Source organism: Tupaia chinensis, unplaced genomic scaffold (assembly GCF_000334495.1).
Source record: "Tupaia chinensis unplaced genomic scaffold, TupChi_1.0 Scaffold000414_1, whole genome shotgun sequence".
Lineage (NCBI taxonomy): Eukaryota > Metazoa > Chordata > Mammalia > Scandentia > Tupaiidae > Tupaia > Tupaia belangeri.
Genome location: NW_006159919.1, coordinates 1,154,497 through 1,178,351, shown reverse-complemented (window position 1 = coordinate 1,178,351; position 23,855 = coordinate 1,154,497). Strand labels below are relative to the sequence as shown.

Sequence of the window (23,855 nt, the reverse complement as noted above, 5' to 3'; positions counted from 1 at the left end):
AAAAAAAAAAAAAAAAAAAAGAGGGGGGAAGGACAAAAATTGGGAACATTAGACATCTGGAAGATGAGTCTGGAATCGGTCACTTGCCTTTAGGAAACTCAGTTCACAAAAGTGTGACTGTTCAAAGGAACACTGATGCTCCCACTGGATTTATTCAGAGGCAGAAATGACAAAGACAAATGTGAACTGGTCTGCAAAGCAGAAAAAACTTATAGGAGATAGATGGGGTAGGTATTTAAAACCACAAGGAATCCAGGATGACAACTAGCTTCTTTGACCCTAACGTAAAAAGAAGTCATCTAAAACGAAGAGCAGGCTCATAGAAAGTTGTTCTTTCTTGAAAAACCTGTCTTCTCTCACATCAAAGTCAAATAATCAAAGATAAATATTCCATCCTCCCAGTGTAGTAGGGACCTGAATAGGACAGGGCACTTGTTTTCATTTTCTTCTTGTCAGAGTAATGAAAAGAAAGGCTTTCATTTTGTTCTTTATGTGGTTTTAGGAATACCTGTGAGAAAATTGCCTTTACTTTAGAGCAGATTCCATTTAAAACTAGTTTTGTTGGTTTAGGAATAAAGTTTCAGGCTTTTTGGGATATTTTGCATTCTCTCTCAAAACCTAATTTCTATGTCTCTAAGTTACTAGGAATCTACTCTCCATAGTATAGCAATATTTTAGATGATATAATTTAGCTAACTTGAGCAAAACTCCTTAAAAACAAAGAGCATAGCTTAGGTGTATGGTCTAGAGGCAAGAGGAAATGGAGTGGAAACGTAGTAAAAGATTGGTTTAGCATGTTTAATATTTACGCTCTTTCTGCCGGTTGCAGTTTACTCCTTAGAAGATGCGGATGGGACAGGGAAGGTGTGTGTACAGAAAAATTCAATTCATGAATACTCAGCCATGAAATGGAAAATCAAAATGAAATCAGTATGGCTGTGACTATCTTGGTCTATTAATAGTCAAATATTAATACCTACTTTTCTTTGAGAGACATTACTGAGTATGTACTGATAAGAAAAAAACCAATAGCTCAGGAAGAGGAACATGTTCAAGAAAATCATTTAGTCAAGGTTTGAATGACATGTGGTTTGCTTAACATTGTAATAGTCAACCAATTAAAATACATTTCTAATCCAAATGTATCTTCCAATTTAGAGTCTTTTGGAAAAAATTTCCAAAATGGATTACAACTTTTCATAGAAGTGACACATGGTCTTATTTTCCCAAAGACTTTGATTTAATATTTCAATGCAGTGGTATTTGACTTTGTTATATAGAATATTTAAACTTTAAAAGAAAATACCTTAATTTGCTTATGCATAAGCCTATTAAAAACATTTCTAGGGGCTCTTGTTATATTTTATTCTCTAGAACATAACTGATCTTTGAAGTGGTATATTAGTCTTTAAAAAGTCATTCCCAAGCTAAATAATTAGACTGAAAACAAAAGCTATTCTTAGAATGTGTTTCACATATAAAGCTATGCACATGATGCTTTGATTCAAATAATATTCTTATAAAACTTTGTTATTGTTTGAGGTCTATATTCAGAATGGCAGCTTTTGTTTTTGATGATTATTCCATCCTGAAACAATTTTTCCCCCTGCCCAATTACACCAGAATTAGGAGCACATTTATATCTGATGAGGCTTAAACTTCTTAACTGCCTGCTTCAGAAATGAAGACCTTTAGTAGTTCTGCTCATTTTGTCTTAAGATTAAAAAATAAATAAATACCCCTGCCCCTCCAAAATCAATTCACTTTAGTGTTTCTGAAGGAGGAGGGTTGCTTTTGTTGCTTTGATCTTAGCATGTTGTGCATTTCTTTATTGACTGTGGAATATAAAAAGCCATAGGCTCATCTGTTTTCCCTGCTATCTTCTCATATTGTAAATCACATAAGGCCTTCCAATTTAAAGTAAAATGCCTACGTCCAAAGTCTCATTTCAAAAAGGTTTATCATTGCAATTGATAGAAAGATTTGCAGGGTATAAGAAAACTACCCAACGGTTTGACTAATATGCCATGGACTGCTGAAAATATATTCATGCACTTTAGAGAATGAATTCCAGGATATAGGCATACATTCATGCTATTTTAGATTCCTTTTCCTACCATTGCAAGAGGCTGTTTTAGCTAATGTGACAGCTGGCTAGGTTATTGCTTTGACAATATAATCCATAATGCAAAAGCAGCTCTTTTCCAAACATTTTAGAGCAAGTCAAGTTGTTTACATGTCTCTGTTACATGAATTTTCTATAATTTTGTACCAATTGGTGTCATACTATTTGGTAAAAATCTTCATTAAATCAAAACAACTGCACTTAGTTAAATTTCTCTCATACAGAGAATTATAGAACAATTATAGTGGTTGATTTGAAGCCGTCACCAGGAAGCAAATACGGGGTTTTAGAAAATGAATGCAAACTACAAAAAGGGAGTGGTATAATTAAACATCAAATAGTCCAAGTAATAAAAGTCATAGATTAATTGTCTTTCAGTTCTAGTCAGATCCTTTAAATACTGTCTCACAACTTGAGCATTGGTTCGTTCATCAGAAGAGTGCCTATCCTTAAAGTTTGGAAATTTTAGCTCTTTTGGAGCACCAATCATCTGTAAAAAGTAATTGGCATCTTCTTCCAAGGTTTCAAACTTCCCTATAAAATCATAGTTGATCAGACATGGGTAACAGAGTTTGTTGACCTTTTCCCAGTGAATGTCCATTCCTACTGGACGATGGGAATCCAGCAAATAATGGACGAACTCTTTGAATTTAACTCCAGAGCCATTATTTAATTCTTCTGCACAGGCATTTGGTCGATATTTCTTTATAATTGCCTTTCCAAATATTGGATGATAATAACTATTGGGGTGTTCAAATTTGTCTCTAAATGCTGACACTAATCTTTCCATGGGATCACGAACAAACACAGCTTTGGTGTAGGTATTTAAGCGAGTATATATCCCTTTTAAGTCAAAGCTATCTAGCTTTTTCAAATGCTTCCCATAGTGAACAGCATCATGGGAAATATTGTGTGCAGAGGAAGCCAATCCATTTAGTACCATCAGGATTCTTTTCCAGTTGGAACAGCCAGCCTTCGGGACTTCACAGTATAAGATTTTGTGCTTATCTTCTACATAGATTCTGGATACCATATGAAAAAGATGTGATTGCGGATGGCTCACCCCACTGTACCTCTTGCAAAACTCCTGAAGAAAAGACCTACGTTTCTCTTGGATTGCATCGGTTTTCTTCCATTTGAGGTCATCAACTAAACTTTTGTTTAAAGGGCGAATGTCCAATGGCCAATTCATTTTGCTGAACTTCTTGAAAAGAGTCCTCTCTCCTTGATGTTTTTCAATCAACTTGCTTGTTGGAGACCCTGTGGTCTTACTCAAAGCTGCATCCCCTCTTTGTAAGTGCCTCATCTTTGTTAAAACTGTAGTAAACCTCCCAGAGTTGAGTAGGTTTTCTTTTTTTCCCTTCAGATCCTCAGGCATGTAAAACTTGGGGTTCTGTTAAAATAGAGAAGAAATATTGAAAAGAATACTGATATATATGTGGGTATATTGAATAAGAAACTTACCATATTTCTTTTAAAATAGTATCAAGGAGACATATTTCTTAAGAGTGGCTGAATATATATTTTATAGTAAGATTCTTCATAGAAAAATGAAACAACAAAAAATGACACCCAGGGAACCAGCAGTTAGCGTAATGGCTATGTCACTGGATTCCCATGTAGTCGACCGCGGTTCGTGTCCCGGACCCAGTGGCTTAAAACTCACGCCGGGCGCGTGTGCGTGCGTGCCCAAGATCCTGAGAGGAGAATGGAGGAGAAGGGATTGCGGCGTGACCATCCCCCCTGGGGGGTGATTTCTCGCTTTCTGTCTCTGTGTCTCTCTCTGTCTGTCTGGCAAGCGCACACGTCCTACAGTTGTTTAAAGGGCGAATGTCCAATGGCCAATTCATTTTGCTGAACTTCTTGAAAAGAGTCCTCTCTCCTTGATGTTTTTCAATCAACTTGCTTGTTGGAGACCCTGTGGTCTTACTCAAAGCTGCATCCCCTCTTTGTAAGTGCCTCATCTTTGTTAAAACTGTAGTAAACCTCCCAGAGTTGAGTAGGTTTTCTTTTTTTCCCTTCAGATCCTCAGGCATGTAAAACTTGGGGTTCTGTTAAAATAGAGAAGAAATATTGAAAAGAATACTGATATATATGTGGGTATATTGAATAAGAAACTTACCATATTTCTTTTAAAATAGTATCAAGGAGACATATTTCTTAAGAGTGGCTGAATATATATTTTATAGTAAGATTCTTCATAGAAAAATGAAACAACAAAAAATGACACCCAGGGAACCAGCAGTTAGCGTAATGGCTATGTCACTGGATTCCCATGTAGTCGACCGCGGTTCGTGTCCCGGACCCAGTGGCTTAAAACTCACGCCGGGCGCGTGTGCGTGCGTGCCCAAGATCCTGAGAGGAGAATGGAGGAGAAGGGATTGCGGCGTGACCATCCCCCCTGGGGGGTGATTTCTCGCTTTCTGTCTCTGTGTCTCTCTCTGTCTGTCTGGCAAGCGCACACGTCCTACAGTGAAAATCTCTCCCCCCCCCAAAAAAAATGACACCCACAGAATGGGAAGGTAGGGATCCAGGATAGTCATCCTGGCTTTGCCTGTTGCACGACAGAATGTTACACAATTCTTTTGTGCATCAGTGATCTTACTATGAGATATTATTGAGTGATGAATTTTTTCTATTAGAAAATTTTTATTTTTCTAAATTTATGGATCATAATAATTTAGGAGCTATAATCATCACCATACAGTTTTATTCATGTAAGAGACTTTCCCTCTTATCCCAAGTGAAGAATCACTGAGGAATCCAGAAACATCCACTAGATGTCCTGTTGTGTAAAATTGTATTAAAAGTAGAATAGGAATTTAGTTCTGTTGTCTGACGGATGAATCAACTAATTTGCCATGTACTCTCGATCTGACTGTATCTTTTCTATGACTCTTACTGTGGCTGAATAAAAGAAGACATGAAAGTTGGGATTTATAAGGTGGCACCCTCTGATAGGGAAAACCATAGGACTTGAGCTTTTATTCTGGGTAAACTAGGAAGCCTTTAGAGAACAGAGAAGTAATATGATCTCCTCTCGCCCTAAGAATGGTTTTGAAGAAGACTGTACTGGAGATGAGTTTACATAGTTATCATCATGTTATCAGAAAAAGTAACAAGTGATATGCTATAGGAGCAATGCACGGTGCCACCAGCCTAGAAGTGGGGGAAATGGTGGGATTGTTTCCTGTATTTCCATTGTATTCCCAGTGTTTAGAATGGTCGAATGAATTTGTCAAATGAATAATGAATGGAATCAGTTCTTCAAGGATATTAGGGATTTTCCAGCAAATTGAGATAAAGAGCAGAGAAACAAACACAACACTTTGGATGGAGCCATTTCCTCCCACGATGGTCCTTCTACCAACTGAGCTTTAAAGATGCTGCTTCTTTACTGTGTAAGAAGAGTATATGAGTAATCCCTGGCTTACCATACACCAGTTTGTGGAGCCCCATAGAACAGCCACCCGAAACCTTCCTTACCATTCAGCCAACTATTTGGGGTTTCCGCTCTAAAGTCATGTGTATGCTATCCTTGCCTGCCAGAAGACTTCAAAGTCCTGTATCCTTTTTTATGTTGATTGATAATTTATTGTCCATAAAGTGTTTATGGATAATATAAAAATGCTCAAGTTTGTTTATTTATTTATTGAGAGAGAAAGAGAGACAGAGAGACAGAGAAATAGGCAGGTAATTTTGTGGCATTTTGCCACATTATAATTCTATGCCAAGTATTTTCGCTAGTTAAAATCATGGGTGCACCTGTAGTGTTTGGCTGACCCAGAAGCGAAAACTGGGGCCTCCCCAGAAGGTTCTAGTATCATGCGATGGTGTACTGCCTATCGTGTGGCTGGACCTGCTAATGCAAAATTTGACTTGATATTTGAAAAGTTTTAGGGTTGTTGATAGATATGCATGCAAAGTACTTAATACAGGGCTGAACTACAACTGCCACTTTATTTCCAATATTACTTCTATATTACAAATATAAACAATCATTGCTATTGTTGCTGTTTAGTAGTAGTATAGTAGTGCTTGCCAGCAGTGACCTGGTAAAGTTCAAGATTCTCCACTTGTTCATTATTGTCCAGATTGTAATTTGTATGTCTAATGTACCCTCATCAGTCCCCTCCTCTGCCCCACAGAAAAAAATAAAATCAGACTTCCACTGTGCCCTCTGGACCTTCTGATCTGTGGTCATCAAATCTTTTAATCTTTAGGGACTTCTGGAATGTTTGTTTCCCACGACTTTCTTTAAATGAAATCTGGCTGGGCCCCAAGACCTCTGCTTCACTTGCACTTTCTTAAGTGGATGAAACTTCACTTCCTGGAACTACTTTGCCTCAGGCCAGAAGATAGGGAGCTATTTCTTTGCAGTGCCCAGGACATCACTTAGCAGACCTACTTCTTCTCTTACAAGTTTCCCTTCCTTCTCTTCCTCCTGCTGTCATCAGCTTTTACCACTGACCTCTCCATTCATGCACTGAAGACCCCAGCTTCTAACTCAGGCTTTGCTTCTCCTTCCTTTCTCCTGTCATTACTGGTGATACTGACCTCCAAAGACTCCTCAGTTCCTCAACCTCCTTGTTCGTTATTTTTTATTTTATTTTTTGAGAGGTTTTTGCTACAGGGCGTGTGTGCTCGCCAGAGAGACAGAAAGAAACAGAGAGACAGAAAGTGAGAAATCACCCCCCCAGGGGGGATGACCAGGCAGCAATCCATTCTCCAGTCTCCTCTTGTGCCCGGTGTGAGTTTAAGCCACAGGGGTCTGGTACTCGAACAGCAGACAACTACATGGGAGTTCAGCGACATAGCCATTATGCTAACTGCTGGTCACTCGATCGCCTTGTTCTTGACTTCACATAAATCAGCACCATCACCATCACTGGAGCTTGTACGCCCTCCATCATCTCTCTGACAACCATTGTCTAAATCTCCAGCTCTTTCTTACTTGTTTTACATTTTTTTGGTCACTTTTTGTTGTCTTCTAGGTTCTTAGTAGCCAGTACCACTGGTTCTTCATTCTTTAGCTCTTAGTTACCTTCACTTTCCTAGAGAGGCTTTCTCTATACACCCTAAGTTAAGTTCCCCACGATTCTCTTCCGCACACCCTGCTTACTTCCCTCACAGCATCAATCACAATGTGCAATGACTACTTATTCACTTCTCTGCTATCTCCTTCCCCCAGTCTGCCTCCATCACATTAGAGTGTCACTACAGAGATCTTACCTTTCCTGTTCTCTGTGCATTTAACAGTGCTTGCCACACAAAAGATGATCAATATATAATTACTAAAGGAAAACTGTGACCCTAACTTAATGAGGGGCTTCCAAGTGTTTTCTAACCTTGCTGAAGGACACCAATGTTAATTAAAAAAAAAAAGGTTAAGATCAACTTAGATGAATAATTGGCTAATTATTGTTAAGATTCTGAAAAATTTGTGTTCCAACAAATCTTTGGTGAGAGAAAGAGAGAGAGAGAGAGGGAAAAAAAAACAACACACTGTGAAGCTGCTTGTGCTAAAGTAGGTGTGGAGGCTTAGAGCCTTACCTGGCTGCCAAATCAGATTTGTCTAGTCTCTCAGCCTTGATTTGGAACCCCTGGAGGGATTACCAACAGTCTGAAATCCCAGGCCAGCCAGTGTACACAGAGAATCCGGATTCCTGAGGGTGGGGCTTCTAGACTAATTTAAATAAGTGCCCAAGGTGCTCCATAGACAGTGGTAACATCTGGGACTATTAGACTAGAGCATAACAAAGGGATTTAAAGAAACAAGGGACAAGCCCCGAATACTTTCCCATTCTCTCCAGGGGAGAAAGACATCACACATGACAGACTTGAAATATTTTAGTAAGAAGAAACAGGACCTGGATATAGGGGAGAGGTGGCCCCTTAGTTCTCACACAGTTCAGAAGAAATATCTTTTCTGTTTATCCACTTACCTTTGTTGGAAGCCCATGTTCACCGGGCAACTTTCTAGTGATGCGTTTAGTTAGGGGATACCAAAAACTACATGTGAGAAAGACTTGTCACTCGTTATAAACTAGACTTCAATCTTCTGTTATGTGGTGCTAGTCACTTTCTTTTACTCCAACCAAATCAAGATATGGGAAAAGAGGTACTTTTTAAAAAAGTGATGGCACTGATATCCCATGAGCTCTTCCAGACGACTACCAGATTTCCTTCCAGACCATTTCAGCTCACCTTCATTTACTTTGTAAAATCTGGTATTAGGATGTAGTGACATCCCTCCCACTACACAGCCGAAGCCTTTTCCCTTCAATCACAGCAAAGGCTTTCCAGGACTAAGGGGTCTGGATTACTGGAATCAAAGCTAATGGCATTCTCTCAGTTTCACATCCTGAGGTCTCCCTGTGCAGGCCAGGTATGGGCTTGCCTGAGATCCAGGCTGGGTGGGGCTGGGGAGGGGATTGCGGTGTGAAGACCCTATTGGTGATGTCACTTCTCTGGACCCCTGCCCCATCTCTGTCATGTGGAAGACATAAATAACTAAATATACAAGCTAATGATTTTTTAAACTTAGGGCTTATACCAATGAATTCACGTTACTATTATCATAGAGATAACAACAACAAAAAAAAGAGTAAAATCTTTCATCTCCATTTTCCTTGGGGGCTCAACTGCATATAAAACCAAACTAGCCTGTTTCTCCGAAAGTGGCTCCTCTTTTGCTTTTTTCTTCTTCTCAGATGGTTCCATTTCTTGCTGGTCACCCACTCACAAAATCTGAGACAAGCTTTAACAATCAGAAAGTAAATTGGCTATTTTACATCTCATAATGCCTCTTACTTTCATCTTTTTAAATTTATTACCTCTTAATTGGATATTCTTTAATATTCTCCTAATTAGTCTCCCTGCAAGTTATGACTAAATTAGCTTTTCCCAAACTTTTTATTTTGTATTCCGTATGTTTTGGACTGGCTCATTAGAAGTCAACTGAAGTTCCAAATTTCTTAGCTGGCATTCAATTCTGGTGCTGAAGAGCTCCTTCCCACCTTGCTTTCCGTTTCTCTCTTGACACATACTCTGTCCTCTATTTGCTTCCCTCTGAGATTCCGGTATCTCTCAGCCAAGTTCTATCTCTTTCTTGAGATTTAAAACGTTTTCTAGACCAATATGAAAATCTTATTTTCTCAATAAAAAGCACCCAGGGCTTCAGTGAGTAAATCTGTTTCTTTTAAAATAATTACAGTATTTAGTCTGTACTACCTGCGAGGAAAGTCATTTTACTCCAGCTTCCATTGCTATTATTATTATTATTATTGCATTGGAGAAACTTTTAATTTTTTACAGATTTTTTCTTTCCCCATAGAGTGTGTATGAGCTCGCCAAAGACAGAGAGAGGAAGAGTGAGAAATTACCCTCAAGAAGAAGAGCCATGTCTCAATTCCTTCTCCTTCATTCTCCTCTCAGAATTTCAGGCATGCACACACACATGATTTTCAAGTTGCCAGGTCCAGGACTTGAATTGTGATCAGCCATGTGGGCATCCATTGTCTTAACCACCGTGTCAACTGCTGACCCTGGAGAAACTCTTCTAACCACAGTTAAACTGTAAGCTATAGTTTAAAGCTATAGGTTTCCATAATAGCTTTATTTTTTAAGAGGTTTTTGCCTTAGGGCATGTATGCTCACTTTAGACAGAGTGAGATAGAGACAGTGAGAGGGAAAGTGAGAAATGAGCCCCCCGGGGGATGGCCATGCTGCAATCCTTTCTCCTCCAATCTCTGCCCAGGATCTTGGACATACACACACATGTGCCCAGAGTGCCACCAGGTCTGGGACTTGAACCATGGTCAGCCATGTGGGAGTCCAGTGACATAATCACTACACCATCTGTTGGCACTCCATAAATAACTTTAAAGAGTGGATAATGCAAAGTAATTGAAAGATATATAACTACAGATTTTAAAAAAATGAATTTTCAAAAAAGTCTGATGGATAAATGTCTGGACTATTCATTTACTCTGCAATAAATTTAAAAGCCTCATTTTTGTTATTTTTCAAGGTCTCTGTACAAAGTATATGCCTTCTGAAGTTTTCTCTGATCTTCCTTTCTCCCTTTCACAGGGGAAGAACTTTGCACACCTCGCACACATCAGGTGCTATACTCTTAGGTTGTTGGGAAAGTCATGACTTGTTTTTCTATGCAAAAATACATCATCACTTTTCCAACATCCCAATAGATGCCAAGGATGGCATGGCAGCTAAGATAAGTATGGTCCTTGCTCATGGAGAGCTGATAATCTCAAAAAGAAAAGTATATTTTGGGGACCAGCAGATGGTATAATGGTTATGTTGCTGTACTCCCACATAATTGACCGTAGATTGAGTCCTGGATCTGGCACGACCTCAATTCACAATGGGCGTGTGTGTGCGTGTGTGTGTGTGTGTGTGCATGCACGTGCCCAAGATCCCAAGAAGAAAATGGAGGAGAAGGGATTATGGCATGGTCAGTCCCCCTAGGGTGTGATTTCTCACTTTTGGTCTCTCTCTATCTCTCTGTCTCTCTGGCAAGCACATGTGTCCTATAGCAAAAATCTCTCTTAAAAAAAGTGTATTTTTATTTTTAAACATTTATTCACTTATATTTTCCATGTAAAAATGAGACAGAGAAAAATCTGGAAATACAGGCACACCCAGTAAGTTCTCCATACAATAATCCACTCCCAGTCCCAGTCAGCCTAGATCATGTTTGCCCAACACGCCCAGGGAGGTCTGGGAAGGTGAACCTGGAACCTTTCCTAAGTGGTTTTAGTTATTTTACCACTGAGTCATCACCGGGCTGTGAAATTAATTGATCTGTTCTAGTGGCAAAGGCTCTGGCCATGTTCTATCAGAGGCTGTGAGAGTTGGAATGGGAGTAGAGGACAGAAGGACATACCTAGCTCAGTCTGAGTGCTAAGCCTTTGTTTAGCACTTTTTATTTTACTCTAGTTAACTGTTTAGGTGACTATCTCTATAATCTAATAAGTTTATTAAAGAACAGTGGTATTATAAATATATAACTCTATCTTGCATCTAGAACTATATCTCATATTATTGGGTTATTAGGGAAGTCATGATGCCTTTTTGCATAGAAAACCAGAAAAATATGTCATGACTCCTGATGACCTAATAACAACACACATTTGAGTATAATTGGAGTGTAGAAGTAATATGGCTGTACTCTCTCTTTTTCGGGTGACTAGCTCACATTGGTTCCATACTATTGACAAGTGTTGGAATTCAGTAAGCCTTTATCTGCTCTTCTGGGGCTGATGGAAACTAGACAATGAAGATTCTGATCATTGATTCATTTATAGCATGCATGTGCAAAACTGTCATCGTATGCCATTTTAACCCATTATGTAAACAAGAGTGAAGTAGATCAAATATGTAGTCTCTCAAGGAAGTCAAAGTTTAATTGGGCTGATAAAAATAAGCAGTTTATAAAAAATGTGATAAATGCCATAATAAAAGGATGCATTGGGTTTTAAGAAACAGAAGAAAGGAGTGCTTAATTTTTCTGAAGACATTTTTGGGTGTGGATTTCACAAAGGAGGGGATGCCTGCAATGAGCATGGAGGATGACTGAGAAGCCCTGAGGTGGATGATCCAGGGATAGGAAGGACTGTGTGTGCCCACAGTGAGTGTCCAATGGGGGAACTGGATGCAGAGAGGAACAGGCCATCAGGGCTGGGAGTCATAGAGAGTCTGGACTGTACCATGAATGTGACTGTATTTCCAAAGCAGTCAGAGACTCATTTAGAATAAACATTGTAGCAGCAGTGGGAAGGGGTACCCCAGGCTGGAAGGTCACCTAGAAGTTGATTGTGATTGTCCACCAGGAATTCTTTTTTTTAAGATTTTTCCAGAGGTGTGTGTGCTCACTGGAGGGAGAGAAAAGGGGGGGGGGGAAGAGGGAGGGAGGGAGAGAGAGAGAGAGAGAGACGATAGAGAGAGAAAGAGAAAGTGAGAAAGTATCCCTCCTGGGGCATGGTCACACCACAATCCTCCTCCTCCATCTCTCCCTCCTTTTAAGATTTTGGGCATGCATGAACACACCCAGCATGTTTCTCAAGTCACTGGGTCTAGGACTCAAACCATATGGTCAGCCTGTGGAATCCTCCATGCCATGGCCTGGCCTCACAGAACTCTTAGGAGAGAAACAAAGACAAGGGGGTAAGAATGAAGGTAGAGTAAGAATGAAGGTAGAGGAAATTATTAGAGAGAAATTTAGGAAACAGCTCACATTAGAAAAGTGAGAGTGAAGGAAGTATACAAAAGGGCTCCCTTTTCCCAGAGAGAGGAAATCGAAGTAGCAGGTATTATGGGTCCATGGGGTTGGGTGGTATTTACGACCTTCAGTTTCAGATCTCTTGAGCTTGAGGTGCCTTGGAGAGAGCTGAAGGTAGATATCAGGACTTGAAAGCTGCATATACAGACTTGGGAGTTGCTAGCTGGTAGAGGTGCTATCTGAATTTGTGGACGTTGAAGGCACTGTTCAGGGAGAGTAGCACTAGTCGTCATCATTACACTGTCTGCCATTTACCAAATGCCTACTGTGAGTCAACCCATAACATATACTACTACCCATTGCCTTGATCATTTTTACTTTCATTAATAGATAGAGAATTTCACTAAGTTCAAGTAATTCATTTAAAGCACACAGTTTAAGAAAAAGAGATAATTCATGAATCTATTTTATTCTGGGCTCAAAGACTTTTCCCATTCTCGTTGTACTTTGTAGAGGAGAGAGGGGAGCAGGGCAGGAAATAGAGGACCTATCCACTCCCTGCAGTCACCACCAGATGAGAGAATGGTGAGAGGATGGAGGGGCCTGTTCATAGGACTACAAATAAGTGGTGGAAGTTAGCCTTTCCTAGGGTTTCAAACCAGTGCCTCTCTGCTTGATCCTTCCATGCTACAGCTGCACCTCTCAAGTCTCCATTCAACAAATTTGTGAGTTGATTGCATAGTTATAAGAGGTGAAGACTATGATCCTTTTCCAACAGACACTGGAGAAAACTGGGAAGAGTATGAGCATAGAATCCTAATATCTAGTACCTTCTACTCCATTTCCCTCCCATGCACGCCCTCCATTCTTTGACCTTTGGTTAGCCATTGAACACATGTTCCCTGAGCACTAACTGTGTGCCTTGCATTGTGCTATGTATTGGAGGTCTAGCTAGGTTTTTGGTCTCTGATCTAGGGCAATGTTGGGGTTATGGGAGGAGAAAGAAACATGTATTAAAACCCCAGAATTACCATATTTATGGTAGACGATAAGACAGAGCAAGAATGTGATGCTAGGAGAACATAAAGAAGGGCATTTAATCCGGACTTGGAGGTGAGGAAGGGTTTCTGTAGGAAGTGAGGGGTGTAGAAGTGTGTTGTGTAGGAAAGTTATTTTTGATTCCCGTCTTTCTCTCTTGATTGTTTCTGCATTTTATTTGCTTAGTCCAAAGACTAGGCACAGACCAAGCATCAGCCTAAAGATAAGGTACAGATATACCCATTTTATGGGTGAAGAACCTGAAGTTCAGAGAATTTAAATAACTTGTCCAAGTTAACTCCGTTAGAAGTGGAGCTGTGTTTCAAACCTGTATCTTGTTCAACTGCATCATATATCAAGAAATTGATGCCTTGCTTAATGCCTGGTCAATTACTTGATTTAAGGCAAGCACCTGCCAGATGCTTGTTGTAAGCCAGTCTGGCATTTAGAACCTGGATTTTTGAGTCAGATGGAGGTGGCTATTGTGTCCTTGTTCTGCTTTCTATCTGGGTATCCTTGGTTAACCTATTTGTTCTTTCTAAGCCTCAGGTTCTTTGTTTGTAAAATGTAAATAATAACAGCACCCACCTTGTAGGATAGTTGGATTACAGAAAATTCATGCAGAGATTGCCTAACACAAAGTATGTTCTCTATAAATATTAGATGTTTTTGTTGGTTTAGTCAATGCCTATTTACTTATTGAACAACTTTTGTGTGACAAACATTTTCTAGGTAAATACTAGTTTTTCTTTTTCTTTTTAATCTCTTCCTCCTCTTTCTTTTCTCTCACAACACTTTGCAAAGTTAAAATTGCATAGTAGCAATAAAGATGAGTAGAAGAAAAGACTAGGATGAAGACAACTGAGAGACATAAATGGGAAAGACAAAGATTAATTAAAGTTGAGGCAAAGGCAAAGAAAGAAAGGAGAAGAAAAGAAAGCACAATTATGGTTAATAAGAAAGAATAATGAACACTTGGAATTAGCAGGAGAAGAGAGAAATTAGTTAATTTTAGCCTTCTCTAAGCTACAGTTTTTAAAATATTTAAACTGGTTAAACACAAAACAGTTGTTTCTGTATTGAGCCTATTCAAGTTGATTCAACAAGTTAATTTCTTTTCTTTTTTTTTTTTTAAAGGTTTTTGCTATAGGGCGCGTGCGCTTGCCAGACAGACAGAGAGAGACAGAGAGACAGAAAGTGAGAAATCACCCTTCAGGGGGGATGGCCACACTGCAATCCCTTCTCCTCCATTCTCCTCTCGGGATCTTGGGCATGCACGCACACGCGCCTGGTGTGAGTTTAAGCCACCAGGTCCGGGACTCGAACCGTGGTCAAATACGTGTGAGTTCAGCGACATAGCCATTATGCCAACTGCTGGTCCCAACAAGTTAATTTCTATGATCACCCTCAATACAAGGATTGAAATTGTAAGTTTGTCAATTCTTTCAAATTTGGATTTAATTCCTCTCTATTTTTTCTCCAATGATACCAAACAAACTTAAAATATGAATGTGGAGGATGTAGCTCAATGTGACCATGAAGGGGGTAGTTTCTATAGAGAATATTGCTGTTCTTAGGTCTGGCAAGATCATCAGAAGTTGAAAACAGACAATCTTAATATATAGGTAGATAAGTTTTTCTCCTCTAGGGGTTCATTTTGTTTCTATAGATTTATCATTCTATCTTTCTTTCAAATTTTGCAGAAAAAATAACATTATTCTTTTGTTTTCAAATTTATAGATACACAAATTAAGATAGATTTCTGTATTAACTTCCCAAAGTCATTTGGTGAAGTTAAGGGAGAAGTCAGGAATATAGTCCAATTCTCTATTCTTAACTCAGTAAACTTTATTTTGCAGAACATCTGGCTTTTATTTTTATTTATTTATATATTTATTTGAGAGAGATTTTCTTGCTATAGGGTGTGAGTGCTCTCTGGAGAGACATAGAGAGACAAAGAGACAGAAAGTGAGAAATCAACCCTCCAGGGAGGATGATCATGCCACAATTTCTTCTCCTCCATTTCCCTCTTGGGATTTTGGTCATGTACACATACACATACCTGTTGTGAGATTTAAGCTGTGAGGTCTGACACTTGAACCACAGTTAACTATAGAGGAGTCCAGCAACATAACCATTATGCCATCTGCTGGTCCCAACATTATGCTTTTTTTTTTTTTTTGGAGAGATTTTCACTGTAGGGCGTGTGCGCTCGCCAGACAGACAGAGAGAGACATAGAGACAGAAAGCGAGAAATCACCCCCCAGGGGGGATGGTCACGCCGCAATCCCTTCTCCTCCATTCTCCTCTCGGGATCTTGGGCACGCACGCACACGCGCCCGGCGTGAGTTTTAAGCCACCGGGTCCAGGACACGAACCGCGGTCGACTACGTGGGAATCCAGCGACATAGCCATTACGCTAACTGCTGGTTCCCCCAACATTATGCTTTTAAAGACAGTCAAAACTTTAACAAAGAGTTGCAGCTTGATAAAGTGAAATAAATTAAAGATGTTGGGTGTTCAATTTTTTCTTTTTTGAGTTTTGTCTGTGCTTGTTAAACATAGATAGGAATGAAAAAAAATCCAGTGAATTACATTTAGAGCATGAAAGAAGTTGATGTAGAATTAGTGGATATTTGACTATAAGAATATTAAAATACACTGGAGTTTTAGGTAATTGTTAGAATTCAAATATGGCTCTTTCTTCAAAAAGTTCAAGGAGGGAACCAGCAGTTAGCGTAATGGCTATGTCACTGGACTCCCACGTAGTCGACTGTGGTTCGTGTCCCGGACCCGGTGGCTTAAAACTCACGCTGGGCGCGTGTGCGTGCGTGCCCAAGATCCCGAGAGGAGAATGGAGGAGAAGGGATTGCGGCGTGACCATCCCCCCTGGGGGGTGATTTCTCGCTTTCTGTCTCTATGTCTCTCTCTGTCTGTCTGGCGAGCGCACGCGCCCTACAGTGAAAAAATCTCTCCAAAAAAAAAAAAAAAAAAAAGTTCAAGGAAAATATGCATTATGAAAAAGCTATTTATGGGTTAAAATTTTTTTTCTTCAAAAGCAACTCATATTTTAATTCAATTTTTTTCACAAACATTTTGAAATACCATCATATTTCCAGGTGTTTAGTTTTATAAAAATAGTAACAGCCAGTCGGCCTCTCCTCTTTTTCCATTTAAGATGAACACCAACAGGGGGCCAATGGGTGGTGTTAAGACACTAGACTCCCACATGCTGACAATGGTTTGAGTCTCAGCCTTGGTGGCTTGAAATTTTTTTTTCATGTGTGCATGCATGCCCAAAATTCTGAGAGGAGAATAGAAGAGGAGATATCACAGTGTGGCCCATTCCCCCTGGGGAATAATTTATCACTTTCTGTCTCTCTGTCTTTTTCTGTCTACCTGGTGAGTACATGCACTCCATGGCAAAAGTATCTTTAAAAAAAAAAAATCAACACCAACAATAGTGTGTGCATCTTAGAATGTTCTGGAGGGAAAAGAGAAGAGGGTACCTAGACTTCAACATCTTCTTCCAACACTTGCTCCGCAGAGTTGCTGTCAGGAGTGTGGTAGGGAGGAAGAAATCTGCTGACCTGAGTTGCAGTATCTATAAGTAAAGTTTTTTAATCTATAAGTAAAGTTTTGTGTGGAAGTGTTATGGGTATGGAGTAACAAGGATAAGATTTCCACAGGCAAGGAGGTTGTGTCCATAAGGTAACACTGGAATTGATTGACTCAAGTGCACAACGGGTCAAGGTAGGGCCAGAGACATGGGTCAGCCATGAATGAGAACACTGGCAAATGCCCATGGATAAGGACTGTAAGGGAAGAAAGTTGTTATGAGGCCAGGACACAGTGTCTGGGTAGGTCTGTAAAGCATGAACCACATTGACTTTAGGGCCAGATCAACCAGGTTCTCCACCTATTTATTGGGTGATTTTAGGAAGTATCTTTGTTCATATTTCCCTAGATGCAGATCCTGAGTTATGGAGTTGAATGCAAGTAGTTAGTTTGGAGTTGATTCCCAGAAATACTCATAGGAGAATAGGGAAGTGATATGGGGGGAGAGATGGCAGAGAATACAGGGTAGATTATCAAGCATGTCAGCACAGTAAGAACAGGAACAGATTTCTACTAAGGAACCTCAGAGCTAATGTAGAACATGTGCTCTAGGATTATTCCACCAAATCCTGTCAGTGGTGACCAAAGGTTTCTGTGAGGAGAGAGCTGACAATTCCAGCTTGCTCTACAGATCAGCAGGGTAGACTTGCTCAGGCTGGTCACAGATAGGGGCAGTCAGCTGAAGCCTGGCCAAAGTGCAAGGACACATTGGATGAAGGGGGGAATATGAGCAGGCACAGCCAGCACTGTTAGAGTCAGTTAACATTCCTGATTTTTTGTTTTTCTCATTTTTTGTCCAGGTTTATTGAGTCTTTTAAAATTAATTATTTAATTAATTATTATTAATTTTTAGACATTCAATTGCTATGCTATACATTATTTAGCTTGTAGAGACAATTTACAAACATGAAATATATTTCAGACCAGTCTAGTTGGGAATACTATGCACATTATCATCAATAGATAATAAATTATTTCTGTGTCCCACAAATGTCTTCTCTAGTTTTCTCCCTAATATCCTTCCCTACATTCTTCCTCTCTTCTACCCTCCTTCCACACTTTCTAGTGTTCATAACTATTTTTAATGCTCTTATGCCCTCCAATCTTTTAAAAAAATAATTATTTATTTAATTTTATTTATTTATTCAATTGTTTTCATTTGACCAGAGAAAGACACACAGAGGGAAGGAAAGAGAGAAAGCAAGCTGCCAGGTCCAGGACTCGAACTGTGGTCAGCCATGTGGGAGTGTCCATCACCTTAACCACCACCTGCCCTCCAATCTTACAGTCTCTACCATAGAGTACAGACAGTCAGCATATGTTACGTGGAGAAATACAATGTCTATCTTTTATAGCTTGCTTCACTCAGTAACAAATCCTACATATTCGACCACTTTCTATCAAATGCGAGGGTCTTGATTTTTTTTATGACTGTATAGTATTTCTTGAAGTATGTGTTCCATGCTTTTTCAATCCATTCATCTGTTCATGGACATTTGGGTTGGTTCCATATCTTAGCAATCATGAATAATGCCACAATAAACATAGACGTGTAAGCACTTTTCTGACTAAGTATTCTCCTGTTCTTTGAGTAGATACCCAGGAGTGAAGTTGCTGGATCATATGATAGTTCTATTTGTAGGTCTTTGAGGAACTTTCATATTGTTTTCTATGTGGCTGGACCAATTTATATTCTCTTAACAGTGTAGGAGAGTTCCCCTTTCACTACAATCCTGCCAATACTTATCATTTTTTGTATTTTTAATCTTGGTGATTCTGACAGGGGTTAGGTGGTATCTCATTGTAGTTTGAATTTGCATCTCCCTTATGATGAGAGATATTGAGCATTTTTTCATATGCTTTTGGCTGTTTGTATGTCTTCCTTAGAAAGGCAGTATTTTTTTTTTTTTTGGAAGCCACTTGAGTTCTCTGTGTATTCTGGTTATCAGTCCCTTATCTGAGGTATAGTTTACAAAAATATTTTCCCATTCTAAGGGTGTCAATTCACACTAATTACTGTGTCTTTTGCTATGCAGAGACTTCTTAATTTGATGTAATCCCACTTGTCTATTTTTGAGATTATTGCCTGTGCTTTGGGGGTCTTATTTAAAAAGTCTTTTCTTGCCCCAATGTCTTCCAGAGTTTCTCCAGTGTTTTACACTAGTAGTTTTATAGTTTGATGTTTTAGGTTTATTTCTTTGATCCATTTTGAGTTGATTTTTGTTCATGGTGAAAGATGGGGGTGCAGTTTCATCTTTCTGCAGATGAAGTCTAGTTTTTCCAGCACCACTTTCTAAAGAGGTTTACCTTTTTCCACTGAATTGACTGATATCCTTTGTCAAAAATCAGTTGGCTATATGCTTTGGGGTTTATTTCTCGAGTCCTTATTCTGTTCCATTGATCCACCTGTCTGTTTTTTGCCAATACCATTTTTTTTATTATTATCACAGCTTTATGATATATTTTGGGTTCAGGGAGTGAGATGCCACTCATTCCATTCTTCTTGTGCAGGGTTTCTTAGGCAATATGGGGTCTTTTACAATCCCAGAAAAAAAAATTATGATTATCTTTTCTAGATCTGTGAAGAATGTCTGTTATAACTTGATTGGGATTGCATTAAATATGTAGATTAATTTGGGTAGAATTGTCATTTGATTATTTTAATTCTTCCAGTCCAGGAACATGGGACATCCTTCCACTTTTTTGTATTCTTTTCAATGTCTTTTTAAGGATTTTTATAGTTTTCCTTGTAAAGGTCTTTGACTTCCTTGGTTAGGTTTATCCCTAGGTATCTTATACATTTTGTGGCTATGGTAAATGGGATTTTTTTTTTCAGTTATACCTCAGTTAACTTTTTGTTTCCTCATTTTTAAGTAGGAGTTCTAATAACTATTCATGGATATGTTAAAATGAAAGTGATGGTATTAGCTAGGATTTCAAGCACTCCAATTCTGTTTACCATAGTCAATGTTCCTTTGGAAGTGTCCACAGTGTGTATGTGTGTCTATACACATAAAATGAGACTTAGAAAACTATGAGGAACCCTGGTCCTATTGAGCTGACCCGGATTACATGGATTTGTAAGAATTCTCTGCTCAGAGGAGGCAAGACCTAGTACTAGACCTAGTACAATCTTAGGACAGGAGACCTTTTAGAACTGTTTTACTTATAGCCATACTAAAACCTCAGCCTTCTGATTCTGACACTGTGATCGTGGGGAAAGACAAATCTTTATGAGAATTAATCAGATAAATGTAATTATGAAGTGCTTAGAATAGTCTGACATGAAGCAGATTTCCCTACCATTATTAGGGAACTCTGTATTGGGGCCTTTTAGTTTTGATTTTTTCCACAATACTAGGCATATCATCCATAATGCTGCCTTGTGAACTATAGATTGAAATGACCATGGCAATAGCCCCTGTGCACATAAGCAGTGATGGAGTCCACACTAATTCAATTCAGAGTGGGCACGTGACCTGAGGGCAGCTTGTCCATAGGCCAGCTGGCAGCTATCAAAGGGGCCTGGTCAAGAGACATTATATGCGTGGGTAGAGTAGAATGAGCTAAATTAATGGGTTCATCTCTCCTGTAAGCCTTCTTTTGGAGAATATGGAAGTGCTTGGCCAATTATTGGTATAGAAGGAGGGGGGAGAGGAGAGAAAGAGAGAGAGAAAAGAGCAAAATAATAAAGAGAAGCAGAATAGAAGTAGTCCAAGAAAATAGCTGAGTTGGGACCAGCAGTTGGTGTAATGGCTATGTCACTGGACTCCCATGTAGTCGACTGCAGTTCAAGTCCTGGACCTGGTGGCTTAAACTCACCCTGGGCGTATGTTTGTGAGTGCCCAAGATCCTGAGAGGAGAATGGAGGAGAAGGGATTGCAGTGTGGCCACTCCTCCTAGGAGGGTGATTTCTCACTTTCCATCTCTGTCTCTGTCTTTCTGGCGAGTGCATGTACCCTATAGCAAAACAAACAAACAAACAAACAAACAAACAAACAAAAAAACCTCCTCCCTCACCAAAAAGAAAGAAAGAAAGATGATAGCTTAGTCAAAACAATGGAGGAGCTGGAGCTTTATCATAAGCCCAGTCCCAGGAAGCAGTATATGTCCAGGGCCTTTCTTTCTCCATGCCTTACCGTCTAGTCCACAGTGATGTGAGCCCTAGGGGAAGGAGTGCCAAGTGTGAGAGCCGCAGTGACACCAGCAGGAGTACATTCCATTTGTCTCATTTGGTTAAGCATCTGTAAGCCCCAGATCAGATTTGCCTGTGTCAGCACCTCTGAGTGACACACACACACACCCCTTTGGCTTATGTGGCCTGCTTATTTGACAGCTCAGCTTTACTCAAGGCCGCCTTCCCAAAGCCTGGCTCAACCCCCAGTGGAGAGCAGCTAGCTTACACTTTACAGCTACCATGGGTTACCGGAATCCTCAGCCAGGTTGAAAGGGTTGCATGTGGCACCAGATCATGCCATGGGGATCCTGAAGCCATGTGAGAGAGTATTTTCCCCCATATTTCAGTCTGAAGAACACAAAGAAGGTAGAGTGTAAAATAGCAAAGCTGGACAGAGGCAAGAGAGTAGCAGAGTAGGCTATCAAGTGATGGGATCAGAGTGAGTAGAGTTTTAAGGAAAATGATGATCAAATGGGTATTTGCAAGGTCTAATCTATTCATGCATTCAGATACATTGTATCAATTTTATTTTGAAAGTTTATTACTTTGTTAATTCTAACAAAACTTGGGGGGCGGTTTTTCCAAAATGGGTTGTCTCTCTTGAAGATGATTGTACTTGATTCAAGTTGTCAATGAAATGGCTACTAGAAGCAGACAAGACCCTGGTCTTTCCTATTTATTCTTTGCAAGGGAAGGTATGCACTGATCCTGAAGTCTCTTAGCCTGAAGGTGGGAGTCTTCAGGGTCTATACAATTTCAATCCCTGGAGCTGGCATAGAATGAACTCTTCCTGGCTCTGGGAGGATCTCAGAGGGGCATCTGCTATGTGCAGTCCTGCCTCAGCACAATCATACAACTGGTAGAGGGGAGGGGATCTGGAGGTACTCCAACCCTTTCTCTTACTTCTTATAGGTGGAGCCCCAGTCCTAGGCAGTTGCATGAACCTAAGTGCATGTTTCTTTTCCCATCAATCACCTACCTGCTAGTCCAAAAGTACTTGAGCACTGGGTGCAGTAATGCCAGCTATCAGAGCAGCAGTGACAATGACAGGTGGCCGGTGATGACATTGACCACAATTGTTCCACGTGAAGACACGACTAGACGATATTCTTCCTATCTATTTCTAGAGACAAGATATCATAAAGCAAGGGAGTGTAATTCTACAAGACCCTGCAGATGCTGCATCATCATCTCCTTCCCTCACTACATTTCTGTACTCTGCTTTGTGGAAGGAACAAACAATTCTTGGTGTTCCTTGTTCAAAAATAATATTCTAACTCATTAACTCCATGTATTCCCCTGACAGGAAAAACAATTGTCCACAGTGTGGGAAAGGAAGTCTCAGGCTTCACATGGGGAATTCTTCTAGGGCTTTCCATAACCAAAGGCAAGAAGTATCTTGTCTATAACCAGTATTGCAATAAGTTGACAGTATGGATCTGAGCACCGTTCATCTGTGAAAACCTAAGAAAAGACTTGCACTCTGAATTGGCTTGCCAGACCAGTGGGAAGTCTCCTTTCATTAGTGACTTATGACCCATACACTGATAGTCCCAGTTCAAGAGCTTGCTTCCTCCTGAGTGAGGAAGAATGAGTTTATATCAGTAATGTCTGGTAGTCTGTCTTAACCTTTGCCAGTACTTCACTCTCCTTTACTGAAAGGAAGGCTCCTGAACTGAAGCTGTAGGGAGAGGTTGAGTGGTGACAGTGGGTTCTAGATAAATACCAGCTGAGTCCTTCATGTATGCCAATGCTAGCAAAACATTATCGAATTTAATCCTCACTCCAGTTCTATGGTTATGATAATATCTCCATTAAACTTTCTTGGTGTCTTACAATTGGCAACTGCTAGAGCTGGGATTAAAATCCAGGCTTTTCTGGCTCTACAACCATGTTTCTCACTATAAAACACATGTTATGTCTGACTCTCAGTATCATCATATCTGTACTTACAAGAGCATTTCCTTTTACTAGATCCCCGTGGAATGCTATCCTTTGTACTAAGTTACTCTGATGTGGCCAAATGTACCTAAGTCTACTCAAGGTAGTTTGGACAGCAGGTATCACCCAGTCTTTGTTCATTTTTCTTCTCTGATTTGAGTTGCATATGTCGGGCGCCAAGAACTCATGCTCTATTGAACAATCTCAAACACTTGGCTAGGCCAAAGTACTGGCCTCTTACTCCTAGAAAACCATGATGTGAGACAGCCTTTCCCAGACCTTGGGTCTATCCACTTGCAGCTTAAACTACACAGAGATTGTGATCATCTGCTTAGTTTTCAGGCCAGACTTGGGACAAGCTTCTTATCTTCATGGCTTCTCTTCCCTTGCCTCTATATACTACCATTGGAAACACATATATCCAGACTTGGTGCTTTTGGAGTTAGGATATCTTTACTCCATCCATATTACTCTGTGCAAAGAAAATTCATTTTGTGTCTTTTCATTTCTGCAAATCTGGGAGAACATAGGAGGGCTAAGTCTTCAAAAGTTTCATGAAAAATGTGTATTATGAAAAGACTATAGATGAATTTCCAATTTTTTTTTGCACCAAAATATTACTCCTAGAAAACCATGATGTGAGACAGCCTTTCCCAGACCTTGGGTCTATCCACTTGCAGCTTAAACTACACAGAGATTGTGATCATCTGCTT

At 39.8% G+C, this 23,855-nt stretch overlaps 2 protein-coding genes across 2 annotated transcripts in view; both read right to left on the bottom strand.

Moving 5' to 3' along the window:
- Nucleotides 1-748: 748 nt before the first annotated feature.
- On the bottom strand, nucleotides 749-3,518 carry CHST9 (carbohydrate sulfotransferase 9). Its single transcript, XM_027774204.1, has one exon. The coding sequence runs from the start codon at nucleotides 3,501-3,503 to the stop codon at nucleotides 2,430-2,432; it is 1,074 nt and encodes a 357-aa protein (XP_027630005.1). The 5' UTR covers nucleotides 3,504-3,518; the 3' UTR covers nucleotides 749-2,429.
- Nucleotides 3,519-3,599: 81 nt separating this feature from the next.
- LOC102489524 (carbohydrate sulfotransferase 9) overlaps nucleotides 3,600-23,855 on the bottom strand; it is a 328,145-nt gene continuing 307,889 nt past the window's right edge. Inside the window, exons 5-6 of the mRNA XM_027774202.1 lie at nucleotides 3,939-4,176; nucleotides 3,600-3,637 (exon numbers count right to left, since the gene is read on the bottom strand). Of these exons, the coding sequence (XP_027630003.1) occupies nucleotides 3,600-3,637; nucleotides 3,939-4,176 (276 nt within the window). The remainder of the gene's footprint in view (nucleotides 3,638-3,938; nucleotides 4,177-23,855) is intronic.

Bases quoted from the DNA above. Each gene is read 5' to 3' on its own strand.
- CHST9 (XM_027774204.1), bottom strand. From the start codon at position 3,503: ATGCCTGAGGATCTGAAGGGAAAAAAAGAAAACCTACTCAACTCTGGG.